At 43.6% G+C, this 15365-nt stretch overlaps 1 protein-coding gene across 4 annotated transcripts in view; it reads left to right on the plus strand.

The window, feature by feature from the left end:
- Positions 1-1358: 1358 nt before the first annotated feature.
- The window catches only part of LOC116986739 (ADP-ribose glycohydrolase OARD1-like), a 30306-nt gene continuing 16299 nt past the window's right edge, over positions 1359-15365 (plus strand). The window contains exons 1-5 of one of the 4 annotated variants that reach the window (XM_033042360.1): positions 1359-1543; positions 7767-7816; positions 9033-9186; positions 10641-10699; positions 14480-14592. In XM_033042360.1, coding sequence (XP_032898251.1) covers positions 1534-1543; positions 7767-7816; positions 9033-9186; positions 10641-10699; positions 14480-14592 — 386 coding nt within the window. In that variant the 5' untranslated portion in view covers positions 1359-1533. The remainder of the gene's footprint in view (positions 1544-7766; positions 7817-9032; positions 9187-10640; positions 10700-14479; positions 14593-15365) is intronic. The other 3 variants (XM_033042358.1, XM_033042361.1, XM_033042359.1) reach the window with 3 other exon arrangements.

Genomic DNA, 15365 nt, shown 5'->3' on the forward strand with positions numbered 1-15365 from the left:
CCGGCGCGGCCTTGTTGGCTTCGGAAGCCGCAGTCTCCGGTAAGGGAAGCGGCCGTTCCTGGGTTCCCATGCCGCTGAGAGGATTCTCCCGACGCCGGAGCACCATCACCCGGCGAGAACGGCCTGGAACATCGGGCCTCCGTAAAGGCAACTGTGGAGGCCTCAATAGGCCCGACTATGGGTGGACATGGAATGGGGACTGGACATTGTGCCTTCCCTCATAATGGGAACCATTGTGGGGGGATGTTTCTATGTTTAAATCTCTTTATCTCCTCAGTAAGCTTGCTGGCTCAAAGTGGGGGGCAGCAGCCCCCACACTGCGCATTTCAGCACTAGCCCTTGCATTTTCTTCAGCCGAATATTGTGCTCCTGTTTGGTCCAGGTCATCTCACACACACCATGTGGACACCCAATTGAACTCAACAATGAGGATCATCACAGGAACAATCCGCTCAACACCACTCCCCTGGCTCCCTGTCCTATCCAACATAGCCCCTCCACGCATCCGGCGAGTAGTCCTCACTCAAAGGATGCTCCAAAAGACCAAAAACTCCCCTCACCTGCCAATTCACATGGACATCTTCAACCCACCCACTGCTCGACTTCCATCTAGACGACCAATTTGGAAGAACCCACCACCAGCTGATTTCACCATCCAATCAGCTTGGAAAAAGGAATGGGAGTCCAAGGACGTCCCAAATAAACATCTGGTGTCAGACCCCACCCTACCGGTCCCTGGCACCAATCTCCCAAGGAAGCAGTGGACGACGCTGAATAGATTCAGGACTGGACATGGCCCCTGCTTGGCCAGCCTTCACAAATGGGGCAGCAGCCCAACCCCACGGTGTGCTTGTGGAGAGCAGCAAACAATGCAACACATCATTGAAGCATGCCCTCAACAAAGACTCAAAGGAGGACTTGTCATCCTTCATACAGCAGATCAAGAGGCAACTGCTTGGCTAAAGGACTTTGCATTCGCTAAATAAATAAAATTACTGTTATGTCTGTATTCTTTCTTTATGTATTCTTTTCTTATTGGCAAGAAGCATTTCACTACACCTATGTGACCAATAAAATAACCTTTGAACCTTTAACTCGAGAAAGTGGGACAGGGGCTTTAAACTGTGACCTCTGGTTCTGGACTCACCCAACATCGGGAACATTTTTCCTGCATCTAGACTGTCCAATCCCTTAAGAATATTATATGTTTCTGTAAGATCACCTCTCATCCTTCTAAACCCCTGTGAATACAACCCCAGTCGACCCATTCTTTCATCATATGTCAGTCCCGCAACCCCGGGAATTAACCGTTTGCTTTTTCGCCGAGTTACTCCGGCATTTTGTGTCTATATTCAGTGTAAATCAGCATCTGCCGTCCCTTATGTTTAGTTTGATTAAAGAGCACGGGCGGCTGAGGGGCGGCCCACGGCTGACGGACTGCAGGAAGGGCTGGCTTAACTTAACCAAGGTTTACGCGCCTGAACCAACGGCCGACGGGCTGCCTGGCACCGCAGAGCAGAGCAGAGCAGAGCAATGGCGTCAGGTAAGAAGCACCGACTCTGACCAAGGCTCTCCACCCATTCCTTCTCTCCACAGATGCTGCCTGTCCCGCTGAGTTACTCCAGCATGTTTTGCGTCTTATCTTCGGTCGGGAATAATCGACGCGTTTAAAAAACAAACAAAAAAAACCTAAGTGAACGAAATTAAAAAAAATACAACAAAGTTAGCTCACACACGATATCTGTGGGCAGGATGGATGGATGGAGCCCGTTCCCTGGCTCCACGAAGTAGTGACACCGTCGCCGCGGATCAAGAAGATGAAGACACAAAATGGTGGAGTAACTCAGTGGGACAGCAGCATCTCTGGACAGAAGGTATGGGTGATGTTTCGGGTCGCATCCCTTCTTCAGACTGAGTGTCAGGGGAGAGGGAAACGAGAGATATGTCTGAAGAAGGGTCTCGACCTGAAACATCACCCGTTCCTTCTCTCCGGAGATGCTGCCAGTCCCGCTGCGTTACTCCACCATTTTGTGTCTATCCTCGGTGAAAACCAGAATCTGCAGTTCCTTCCTACACTTGTCATAGAGTAGATGTGGCAGAAGATGGACCAAGCCGACCGGGGCGGGTTGTCCGCCATCCATCCCACCCTTGTGAACAGCGCGATGGCGTTGTTTATCAGCCGACATTAAACCCAACCGCGTCCTCACAATCAATGTTTCTGCTCAGCAGTCGGCTCGTCAGCTCCGGAAAACCGCTCTGCTCTTGCAGGAAGAAATAAGGTTGATAGTTTTGATTGCAGGTTGAGAGTTTGTGCGTACTATTTAAATAAAGGCACTTTTTTTTTTAAAGAAAGGAAAATGAAGCGTGCCTTGTTCATTTGGTGGGCACGCTTCATTTTCCTTTCTTTAAAAAAAAAGTGCCTTTATTTAAATAGTACGCACAAACTCTCAACCTGCAATCAAAACTATCAACCTTATTTCTTCCTGCAAGAGCAGACACGATTCTATACACAACTTGGGGGGGGGGGGCAATTCTAACCGAAACCAAAGATCCTATAACAAGTCAGGATTGAACCCATGTCTCTTGAGTTGTTGGGCAGCAATTCTTCTGCTGCGCCACAGTTCCGCCCTTGATCTAACTCAATAAATCAGTATTGATGTTCCATGAACCAGTTCTGTAATCTGACCTACCAATGTATAATTACTGGGTTAGGGAAAGTCCACTGGAATGCAGGGCCGGTGCTAGGAATTGCGGGGCCCAATTAGAAAACTGATGGCGGGGCCCCTACTCTAGAAAAGTAAAAATTTATGTATGTTTATATTTCGTGTAGTTTCGGGAATTTTAAGGCAAGCTGGTTGGTGATTGGATGCAACCCCCTTAGAGACAGCGTTTGATTGGCCGCCAAATAAATTTGTCAAATCTGTAACAAAAATCGCTGGTCGGTGCGAACTCAGTGGACTATCTGGTTGTATCTCCAAACTAATTCAATTCAATTCAATCCAATTTATTGTCATTTGGACCCCTTGAGGTCCAAACGAAATGCCGTTTCTGCAGCCATACATTACAAACAAATAGACCCAAGACACAACATATTTTACATAAACATCCATCACATTGCTGTGATGGAAGGCCAAAAAAACTTCTCTCTCCACTGCACTCCCCCCCCCCCCCCCCCCATGTCAGAGTCAAAGTCAAAGCCCCCGGCGGGCGATGGCGAATTGTCCCGTGGCCATTTAAGCCACGTCGGGTGATGCAAGGTCGCACACCGGGTCTTGGTGTTAGAGCCCCGGCGTGCGCTCGCAGAGCCCCGCCGCCATTCCAAGCCGCGCGGGGCGGTGCTGTAAGGCCCCGCTCCAGGTGCTCTTCAACCCCGCAACTCGGGCGGGAGAAGTCGCCGTTGCGGGAGCCCTGAAAAGCGGTCTCCCTCCAGGTACCCGCGGGCTCCCGGTGCTGTCCGCCAAACCCGCAGTTGCAGCCACCGAATCTCCGGGGGTCGGGTCGCAGCAGCGTCCACCACAGCTCCACCCGCTCTGGACTCGGCCAGCTCCGCGACGGTGAGGTGAGTAGTCAGCACCAGAGCCCCCGGTTTTCCTGTTGGAGGCCGCTCCTCGTTGCAGCCCCAACGACAACGGAGACCCGACAAAGAAAAGGTCGGGTCTCCCGTGCAGGGAGAGATTTAAAAGTTACCCCCAACCCCCCCACACCACCCCCACCCCCCCACACACATACCCCAACAAAAATAACAAAAACTACATAAAAACATAGACATAAAATAATAAAAACGCAGACGGACTGCAGAGGCCGCTGCAGACGAGAGTCGCGCCGCCTACCTAATCTGGTTGTATCTCCAAACTAATCTGGTTGTATCTCCAAACTAATCTGGTTGTATCTCCAAACAAATCTGGTGGTATCTCCAAACTAAACAGTATAACATGCAGGTACATTCATTTAAAATTAAATTCAGTGATTATTTCACATGATTTCTCACTGTAAAGCTCAATATCTGACCAATTTCTGTTTAACACGTTTGGTCTGCCGTGAGCATTTTTCGTTGCATCTCCCCTTTTCCTAATCGGCCACAATTCAGATAATAGTCTACTTTCCTGTTTTTGCCACCAAAGTGGATAACCTCACATTTATCCACATTATACTGCATCTCCCATGCATTTGCCCACTCACCCAGCCTATCCAAGTCACCTTGCAGCCTCCTAGTTTAGAGGGGTTTAAACGGTTTAGAGGGCTTCAGATGGGTTCAGGTGTTTTTTCAATTGTTTAGAGGGAAATAGGGGGGCTAGAGGGGGTTTAGAGGTGTTCAGAGGGTCCCAGAGGGGTTTAGAGACGTTATAAGCCCCCCGTGAGAAATTGTAATTCTCTGAAATTGAAGATAGACATAAAGCTGGAGTAACTCAGCAGGACAGGCAGCGCAGCGACTCTGGAGAGAAGACCCTTCTTCAGACCGAACTGAACTCGCGTCGATGAGAATACTTGTGATTGTCTGAAGAAGGGTCTCGACCAGAAACACAACCCTCTCCCCAGAGCCGCTGCCCGTCCCGCTGAGCCAACTTCAACTTCAGAGCCAAACAAAAAACACAGAGTGCTGGAGGAACTCAGCGGGCCAGGCGGCTGCCTCACCCGCTGGGTTTCTCCAGCATTTTTGTCTACTGCAAAACGTCAATGATTCCGGGAATGCTGAGGGGACAGGGTGATAGAGAGGGAGTGGGAGAGCTAGAGAGAGACAATATGGGGAGCGGGAGAGAGAGCGCGAGAGAAAGACGGAGGGAGTGAGCAAAAGACAGAGAGACACAACCAAAGATCCGCTATAAGATCTTTGGACACAACGTGGGTCGGTAGGTGAATGACAAACCTGCACACCAGGAAGAAGCCCCTTCTCGCGGTCCGGGGCCCTCACTTATGATGGTGAGTTAAATGAAATTCTCAACGTGTCATCGATCTACATTCCTCAGTAAATGTAATTGTGTTTTAAACAAGTATTAATGACGCCGCGTGAATTTTATTCAAACACGGCGTCATTAATACTTGTTCAAAACACTATAACATTTACTGAGGAATGCGGATAGATGCAGATTCATGACATTGCATAACAAGGTGTTAAGTACTTACCGTTAAGAAGTGCTAACAGCACTAGTTAACAAATCGTTTGTGTATGATGGCCGTGCAGCGGTTGTTATACATGTTCGTTTAAAAAAAATCCGGATGGCGAATTTAAAAAAATCTTTATTTAACAAAGAGAATCCGTATTTCCGTACGAAATACTGAACATTAGTGCGGGGCCCCGCTTAGGCGCGGGGCCCAATTGGGAGCAATCGGTCAAATCGGCTTAACGCCGGCCCTGCTGGAATGACGTCACCTGTATGTGCACTACAGGTGGAAACTGGGGTGATGCCGTTGAGACTGCGCCGCAGACAACTAATGGCTAATTACTGGCTATGCCTTAAGGGTCATGGAGAGAACCACCCAACAAAACAGGTAGTACAGGAGTGCTGGGAGAGAGCGGTGGCTCAGTCTGGAAGCTTCGGCTGGGTTGGAGGAGGTGTGGCAAGGGACATGGAAGTAGAGGACAAAGAGTTCTGCCCTGCAGTATTGTGGCCATCTGTCCCAATATGGTTACTAAACATCCCAAAAGTTGATCTGGAAATATGGGAGGCAAAAAGGAGGGAAGAAAATTCGGACCTAAAAACAGAATACCATAACCATATATATAATAGATACAGGGAACACCTCTTAATTTTCACAGATGGATCAAAGGACCCAGTAGCTGAAACAACAGGGGCAGCTGTGGTAGTGCAAGGGATGAATGTTGAGATTTGCAAAAGAACAAATAACTATTTGGTAGTATATACAGTGGAACTGTACGCTATTTTGATGGCAGTTCGGTGGATAGAACAGGTGCAACCATGCAAAGTATTAATATGTAGCGACTCATTGTCTGCAATCCAGAGTATTGGGTCTGGTGCATCCCATAGGCGGCCTGACCTAGTGTATGAAATTCCACTACTATTAAGCCAAGGAACAAGGAAGGGCAGTGACGTGACTTTGTTGTGGGTCCCAGCACACATTGGTGTGCTAGGAAATGAAAAAGTGGATAAATTAGCAAAAGAGGCCGTTAAAAAAGAGAACATAGAGGTAAACCTACAATTATCCAAATCTGAAGGAAGACACATTGTGTGGAAGAAAATAAATCAGGAATGGCAACAATACTGGGAACAGGAGACAAAGGGGAGACACCTCTATTCGCTACAAAACAGAGTGGGCATTACAGCAAGAAGAGGGGAGAACAGGAGAGAACAGGTAGTATTAGCAAGATTGAGGATAGGACACACTCACCTGAACAGCACATTAAAAATGTTGGGAAAACACCCTACTGGGATGTGTGAGGAATGCCATCAGCCGGAAACAGTTCAGCATGCTCTAGTTGCATGTAGAAGATATGAAACAGAAAGAAGAGTTTTGATCAGTGAAATGAAGAAAATTGGAATGACAGATATATCAGAAAAGAACATTCTAGAGTATGGAGGGGAAGGAAAAGGAGTAAAGGTGTTGTTTAATTTCTTGAGGGCCTCTGGCCTTATAAAAAGGATATAATGTAAAGACATGAGGACTGTGGAGTGAAGCCAGAAGGTGGCAGCAATGCAACATTGTGGGTGCCGGCTGCCGTAAAACTCCAAAGAAGAAGAAGAAGAAGTCCACTGGAATTGTGTAGGAATAAACTGGGAGATTTAGCGTGGGATTTAATAAAATGTTGCATAATTGAAATTCTGTTTAAAATTAAACGTTAATTTTAATTGCCATACTTAAGGAAGATATTTGGATTTTCTTAATTTCCCCTGACAGCAATTCCGTTTGCCAAGTTTAACATTACTTTGTTTCACTGTCAAGAGTGTTTTATTGTCATATGTCCCAGATAGAACAATGAAATTCTTATTTGCAACACATGTAAACATAGTACACTATAAATAATGTAATAAACAAGAAAAAAAAAGTTTGGTGTGTGTTTGGTCTCTTTTTGCTCTTTCTATCATTTAATAGTATCAGCTGGTATTATTTTCCTTATCCTAGCCAAAATACTATAATGTGGTTTAGACTTCTCATTGTTCTTTCATTTTCTCTTTAGCCTCACATGACACAAACAAAACAACTAAGATTGCTATCCTACTGAATGTTGTCCACTAATTAAAATAATAAAAAGATAATCTAGCTCATTTATCTATTTGAGATCTCACTGGACTAAAATTGACTTAACAATTACCTGATCAAAATGCTTATTAAAAATATACTGTGTCAATAGATTGATTTGTGATCAGTTTTGTATAGAATTGTTTGCACAGGAGTGAGCATTGTAAATGTTTTGAAGGGGGCGCTCCTTTTTTCTTAAAACATTTTTCCTTTAACAGATAAGGATAATTGGAAGGCATCTTCAGTACATTGCATTTAACATGGTAAAATGTGCCAAATAATTTTGCAGGATTATATAGCATGTAAAATTTGACACGATTGCAGAATAAAAATTTCAATGACGTTATTAGAACCTTGATCATAGATGGAGCATTTTCTTAATATTCTGAACTGGGGAGGAAAGAGAATTTGTAGGAAGAGAAGTTCTGAATTGAGAGCAGTAAGGTCAGGCTGTCTTTGATGGAGAACAGCACTTTTCAGCCTTTCTAACACTAGCAGTATATTAGTATTAGCTAGAAATGGGGAAAGAAGCAATTTGGTAATTACAACTACATTCTTGTTATCTTCAGTAGGTTGGATGCACAAAACGATGAAATGTATGGAGAAACCACTAGGGGGCAATGTGAGTATAATGAATATTGTGTGCTGTCTATTTGGATCATAAGAGTAAGATACCTACAGAAGTTTGTTTTTCTTTACTGGAAACAAACAGTATTGATCTATGGGTGTGTCAGATCAATAAAGTTTGGATGATATGATGAGCAACAACATTTGTTTCACCATTCTATTCATCCCTTCAGCAGTTGCTCAGGCTTTAAACATTTCTTGAAATCTCCCTCTTAAGAGGAGCCCTAAAACCCATTGTTGATCAAGCTATTGGCACCTGTCTTCATGTGCTCATTTGTCAGAGAGACAGCATGGAAATTAGTCTTTTGCTCACTAAGTCTGCCAACTATCAAACCCCCAATCCCATCAATTTCTCCCAGATTTTACCACTCACTACATGTACGCCAGGACAATTTACCATGGCCAATTTATTCATCTATCAACTAACACGTATTTGAGGATGTGGGAAGAAATTGGAGTACCTGGAGAAAATCACCACAATCATAGAACATGCACAAAACGACACATTTGAACCTGGGTTGCTGGAACTGTGAGGCACAGTTCTATTAGTCTGTACCATGATATTGCCGGGTCAGTGCAAAATGTGTTAATGCTTCTATAAAGTATCTTAACACGTGTTAAACAACTTTTTAGATTTAGAGAGATTCTTCGTTTGATGATTGGAAATGCCTTTTCATTGTTTACATTCAATTGGGATTTGGCCTTTTTAACCAATGTGCAAATTGGGTCAAGATTTGAATTAGGTCTTGGTATTTCTTCCATAAACACTCCAATGTCCACGATGGGGCAGGAGTAAAATGCATAGAACCCTAGCTTATGGAAGGACTTTTCTGATAACAAAGGGGAAGAAGCTGTTCCTGCTGGTGGCACTCACTTTCAAGTACCTGTGCCAGACGGGGCAGAGGGAAGGAATGACAGTGTGGGACAAGTCTCTGATTATATTGGCTGCTTTTCCTTTCCTCCTTCCTCCCACATCACATCAATGTGGTTGGTCCACGACAGATCATTGATAATATTAACACCAAAGAATTTGAAGCTCTCAACCATTTCAACTTCTGGACAATTGATGCTGATTGGGGCATGTTCTCTACCATGCTTCCTGAAGTAAGCAGGTGAAAATAATGAGAACTGAGTGATTTCTAGACAAGGAGGAAGAAGATTGAGGATGGAAAGATTGCTATCAATACATAACTGTTTCTTTGCCACTGTAGGGCTTTAAAATCTCTTACATGACTGGTGATCTGTTTGAATGTCCAGCACAAGAATCGCTGGCGCACTGCATCAGTGCAGACTGCCGCATGGGGAAGGGGATAGCTGTTTTATTCAAGAAACGGTTTGGATCTGTTCCGGCGCTGCTAGACCAAAGTAAGAAACTAAAGCATAATTACTTTTCACCGCTGGAATGTGCATGTTGTTTTGGCATTAAAAAGTCAAACCAAATTCTTGGGTAGACAAAAATGCTGGAGAAACTCAGCGGGTGAGGCAGCATCTATAGTACGAAGGAATAGATGACGTTTCGGGTCGAGGCCCTTCTTCAGTCTGAAGAAGGGTCTCGACCCAAAACATCACCTATTCCTTCGCTCCTCATCCGCTGAGTTTCTCCAGCATTTTTGTCTGCCCTCGATTTTTCCAGCTTCTGCAGTTCTTAAACCAAATTCTTGTATCTGAAGGAAAATTTGGTAAAGTTATTTCAGTGTGGGCCATGGCTGCATGTTTGTGGGTGTTGTCATCCCAAGAAAAATAAGCAAAGACATTAAGTTAAAATAAGTTGTGTTAATATTACTCTTCCAGAAAAGAGACACAAGCTCCAGAGGAACATTTTGTTATTAAAATCTGTAAAATATACAATAGAAGGGACCCAGGAATGAAATATCAGAATAGCAGGGGGAGATAGTGTTTCGCAACCGGAAAATTCCTACACACCTGACAATCCAACAGTATGAATATTGATTTCTCTATAACTTTGTAACCCTTGCTTTCCCCCTCTCTCTGTCCCTCTCCCACCCTAGTTCTCCAACCAGATTCACTGTCCTCCTGATTAATTTTACTGTTTGCCTCGTTGTCAGCTTCTCCTCAGCCAATGTTGAACCTTTGTATATTTCCTTGATCATTCTTGTTCTGTCCTGTTCACACCTTACCTGCTCTTTGTACCCTTCCATATCTCTAGTTTCCCTCTCGCCTGCCTCTCAGTCTGACTCAAAATCAATTCCTTCTCTCCAGAGATGCTGCCTGTCCCACTGAGTTACTCCAGCATTTTATGTCTATCTTCGGTGTAAACCAGCATCTGCAGTTCCTTCCTCTCATTATCATGTGACCCCTGTTGATTCAGAAAAACGGATAATCCAGGAAGGCTTTGGAACCGAGGGTGCCGGAAAATCGGTGTTCAGACTGTACTCAAATCAATTATGGATCTATTCTGACTTGCCCATCTTTATTTCCAAAGTTGGATGAGTTGAATAAAATGACCAAGCCTAGACTTGAGTTTAGAACAATGAGGTAAATCGTGATATTCCTCAGCATCTGAGGAACCTCACACTAAGGGATCAGCCATTCAAATGAGGAAGTTCTTCACTCGGAGGATAGCTAATCGTTTGGCATTCACTATTCAAGAGGACCATGAAGGCTCAGTTACTGAGCGTCTTAAAGACTATTCAAGAATTGTAGATGTTTTAGTATAGTGCAGGAAAGCAGTGCTGAAGTAAAGGATCTTGAATGCAGAGCAAGCACAATGGGCCAAATAGCCTAATCCTGCTTCTGTTTCTTGTGTTCGTAAGCAGACCAAGAAAAAAAATACAATAATTGTTTTTGTTGCTTCACAGAAAAGAAAACTGGGGAAGTAGCAGTACTGAAAAGACCCCAACGATACATTTACTATCTGGTAACTTTTAGTTTGAGTACTATTGTTCATTATTTGAATGCTTTTTAAAATTCACAAGATAAAGGTTAAACTTTGGTTTTTCAAAATACAGTACACTACTAGAGAATTCATGTTGCATGGTATCCTTTTGGTTTAACACAATCCCATGGACAATGTAACCCCATCATAAACCGATGCATGGCTAAACTCAAATGATGAAGCTCAATGGTTGACAGCAATGTTTGATTCAACAGTTTTTTGTGTGATCTGATTTAGATTTTTATGTAAATCAAATCTTTATTTTAAAGCTAGAGTACTCTTGTATATCTTGTCTCCAATAAAAAAAACTGCTATTTTATAAGTAGACAAAAACACGCAGATTGCATTTGGAAAGATTGTTTCCCTTTCTCTTTATATATCCTTACACCATGAGCCATTTGGCCCATTTAGTCTATGCCGGCTCACAGAGCAGACTCATCTTCGTCCACTAATATTTTGTGCGATTGATTTCCCGTCAATTTCTGAATTCTGCCACTCATTTGTACATTGGGCATCATTTAGTGGCCAATTAACCTGTCATCCAGCATGTCTTTGTGATGTAGAAGAAAATGACACATCTGTGGAAAACCCAAGTGGTTACTGGGAGAAGCTGCAGCTCCACACACATGGCACCAGAGGTCAGGATTGTGTGACAGCAACTCCACACACTGTGTTGCAACCACATTCTTTTGGAAAAGTTTGCAATGTGGATTCATTTTAATGGAGGCTAAATTGCATTGAATACCAAAGATCCTAATTTGAGCTTTGTAAGTGACGCTTAAAGTCTTTTAGCTAAAAGACTGTAAACGCCTCTTACAGTGACCAAATTTAGCTAGCTAAATCATTCACTGGCTAAATGAGCTACATAATCTTCTGCTACAGTCTGCAATCTTTCTATGATTTTGACATTGCTGCAGTAATTCTTTTAGGGCCAGTGTCCTAGGCTTAACCTTCTCCCGCAGACTTTCATGACATTATTAGATCAAATTTAGGGATGTTAATTCTACAATGTTCAATTGCATTTCTAATTCTTCAGAAGTTGAAACTATTCTTGTCAGTGTGATCAAGGTGGCATTCAGATGCTGATGAAATGGAAATGTTGACTGCACTGTAGTCACACCCCCTTGACATTCAAAGGCTTTGTCATTGCCAAGTCTTCCTTCATCAATGTTGAAGATATTGCCCTTGACTAGAGATCCATCACAACAGCCGCATAAATGCTGTCTCTACGACAGGAGTTCAAAGGCTAGATATCCTGTGAATGACTCGCCTCTGCTACCCCAAAACCTCCTTGCCTGGATGAGGGGCCCTCCAGCAGCACTGAAGATCCACACAAAGATAGACACAAAAAGCTAGAGTAGAAACATAGCAAATAAGTGCAGGAGTAGGCCATTCGGCCCTTTGAGCCAGCACCACTATTTAATATGATCATGGCTGATCATCTAAAATCAGTTACCCGTTCCTGCTTTATTTCCCATATCCCTTGATTCCTTTAGCCCTAAGAGCTAAAGCTAACTCGCTCTTCAAAACATCCAATGAATTGGCCTCCACTGCCTTCTGTGGCAGAGAATTCCACAGATTCACAACTCTCTGGGTGAAGACATTTTTCCTCATCTCAGTTCTAAATGGCCTACCCCTTATTCTTAAACTGTGACCCCAGTTTCTGGACTCCCCCAACATCGGGAGCATTTTTCCTGCATCTAGCCTATCCAATCCTTTAAGAATTTTACATGTTTCTATAAGATTCCCTCTCATCCTTCTAAATTCTAGTGAATACAAGCCCAGTCGACCCATTCTTTCACCAGGTTAACCTGCACTCCCTCAATAGCAATAATGTCCTTCCTCAAATAAGGAGACCAAAATTGCACACAATACTCCAGGTGCGGTCTCACCAGGGCCCTGTACAACTGCAGTAGGACCTCCTTGCTCCTAAACTCAAATCCTCTCGCCATGACCAACATGCCATTAGCTTTCTTCACTGCAGAATCCAGTCTGAAGAAGGGTCTCGACCCAAAACATCACCCATTCCTTCTCTCCAGAGATGCTGCCTGTCCTGCTGAGTTACTCCAGCTTTTTGTGTCTATCTTTGGTTTAAACCTGCAAATGCAGTTTCTTCCTACTGAAGATTACTGTCTGTTGTCCGCAAACACTCATTCCCTCCATCACTGCTGCGCACTGGCTGCATTATGTTTAGCAGTTATCAATCAATCAATCAATCAATCAGTTTTATTCGTCACATTGCACATAAAGTGCAAGTGAAATGAATTTGCCAGCAGCGGTACAATGATAAAGAAAACACAAAAACACAATAAAAATTTAACACAAACATCCACCACAGCATTCATCACTGTGGTGGAAGGCACAACATTTGGCCAGTCCTCCTCCATTACTCCAGTTACTCACCAAGGCTACTCTGACAGCACTTCAAGATCTAATTTCAGTCTTCAGCCTTGAGCAATTTCAAGAATTTAAGAGAAGCATTATAAAAATATCTTCACTGCTACCGTGTGATTAAGTTATCAGTTTGGCTTTTGATCTTGGTCATATAGCACTGAAACACATTCTCTAGTCTAATTAGTCCATGCTGAACAAAATGCCCAATATAATCTGGTCCCATTTGCTAGCGTAAAGTCCATATCATGCTATATCCTTCCTATCCATGTACCTGTCCAGGTGTCTCTTAAATGCTGTTATAGTACCTGCCTTGACTACCTCCTCTGGTAGCTTGTTCCATATACCCACCTCCCTCAGTGAAAATAGTTGCTCCCTCTGGTTCCAATCTTTCCTCTCTTGGCTTCAACCTATGACTTCTGATTCTTGATTTCCCCTACTCTAAATAAAAGATTATGTCCATTGACCCTATCTATTCCTCTCATAACTTTATACACCTTTATAATATCACCCCCTCCGCCTCCTGCACAGCAAAGAATAAAGTCCTGCCCTGCCCATCCTCTTCCTATAGCTCAGGCCTCTCAAGTCCTGGCAACTTCCTTATAGATCATCTCTGCACTCTTGCCAGCTTCATGACATCCTTCCTATAGCAGGGTCAATACTGAACACAGTACTACAAATACAGTCTCAATGCCTTGCACACTGTAACATAATGTTCCAACTTCTATACTCAATAGGCTGACTGATGAAGACAAATGTATCAAAAGCCATCTTTATCAGTGATGCCACGTTCAGGGACTTTTTCTGCTCCCTACTCCCTAGGGCCCAACTATTCACTCTAAAGATCTTGCCTTGGTTTTGCAATGGGTCAATACCCCTTGTCAGACCTGAAGTTTGATGAAGGGTCCTGACTCAACACTGTCCAGCCATTCCTCTACAGATGATACCTAACCCACTGAGCTCCTCCAGAATGATTTCGGCCAAGATTCCAGCATCTGCAGTTTCTTGTGTCTCCGCTTTCTTTAATGTCACTTGCTATTAGCATTAATAATAATAATAATGGATGGGATTTATATAGCGCCTTTCTAATACTCAAGGCGCTTTACATCGCATTATTCATTCACTCCTCAGTCACACTCGGTGGTGGTAAGCTACTTCTGTAGCCACAGCTGCCCTGGGGCAGACTGACGGAAGCGTGGCTGCCAATCTGCGCCTACGGCCCCTCCGACCACCACCAATCACTCACACACATTCACACACAGGCAAAGGTGGGTGAAGTGTCTTGCCCAAGGACACAACGACAGTATGCATTACTATTAGAGTTAATGAAATTGTCTGATTGGTTAATAGTTAGTGGCTTTTCTTGCACAGATTACTAAAAATAGAGTCTTTCAAACGCCAACTTACGAAAGCTTACGGAACAGTCTGGAGGCCATGAAGAAACACTGCATCAGTAATGGAGTCACATGCATCTCAATGCCCAGGTATTAATAATTAATTTATTTAATTTGTTTATTTAAAATAATTTATTTAATTTAAAAAAAACTACAGATCCACCCTAGATTATGAGAAGGTTCCGTTTGCTGAGAACTGTCGAGGGCTTTTAACTCAACCATTTGAATATTGCTGCATACAGAATTCCCAACCAACGGAAGGTGCCTGCAGCCCCTTAGCAGCAGGCAAATCCATCCCATGGTTTCCCCAAGCTCCCGACCTGATAGCCTGTATGTATAATCTATATATATAAGTCAGGGGTTCATAACCTGGGAAGGATCTATAAGGTTATAATGGGATGGGGGTAGGTGGGAACAAGAATGTATGCTGGGTGTGGTTGCATGGTAATGTGAAATTGTTAGAACATTAATTTTGCAGATGGTGCCAGCATCTACTTTTTTTGATACTGATTAATTGGCTAAAGGCATTATCTGTGTCATCCTTTGGAGTTTAGATGTATAGTTAGAATGGTACACAAATTATATCTGAAGCCAAAGCATTCTGCATCACTGAAGTAAAAAACAAACTACTGGAGGAACTCGGCAGTTGTAGCAACATGGAGGAAATTGGCAATATTGTGGAGGAAAATGGATAGACAATGGTTTGGATCAATTTGAGGAAGGAAGCATGTCGGCAAGAACAAGTCTGGGTGAGAAATGGTTGAAGGGCAGGAGAGCCATATGCTGAAATCTTGAGCAAATGAATGCTGGAAGAACTCTGGATTGTGCTGCCTGACCCACTAACTTTCTACTGCAGTCTGCAT

This window comes from Amblyraja radiata, chromosome 24, assembly GCF_010909765.2.
Source record: "Amblyraja radiata isolate CabotCenter1 chromosome 24, sAmbRad1.1.pri, whole genome shotgun sequence".
NCBI lineage: Eukaryota > Metazoa > Chordata > Chondrichthyes > Rajiformes > Rajidae > Amblyraja > Amblyraja radiata.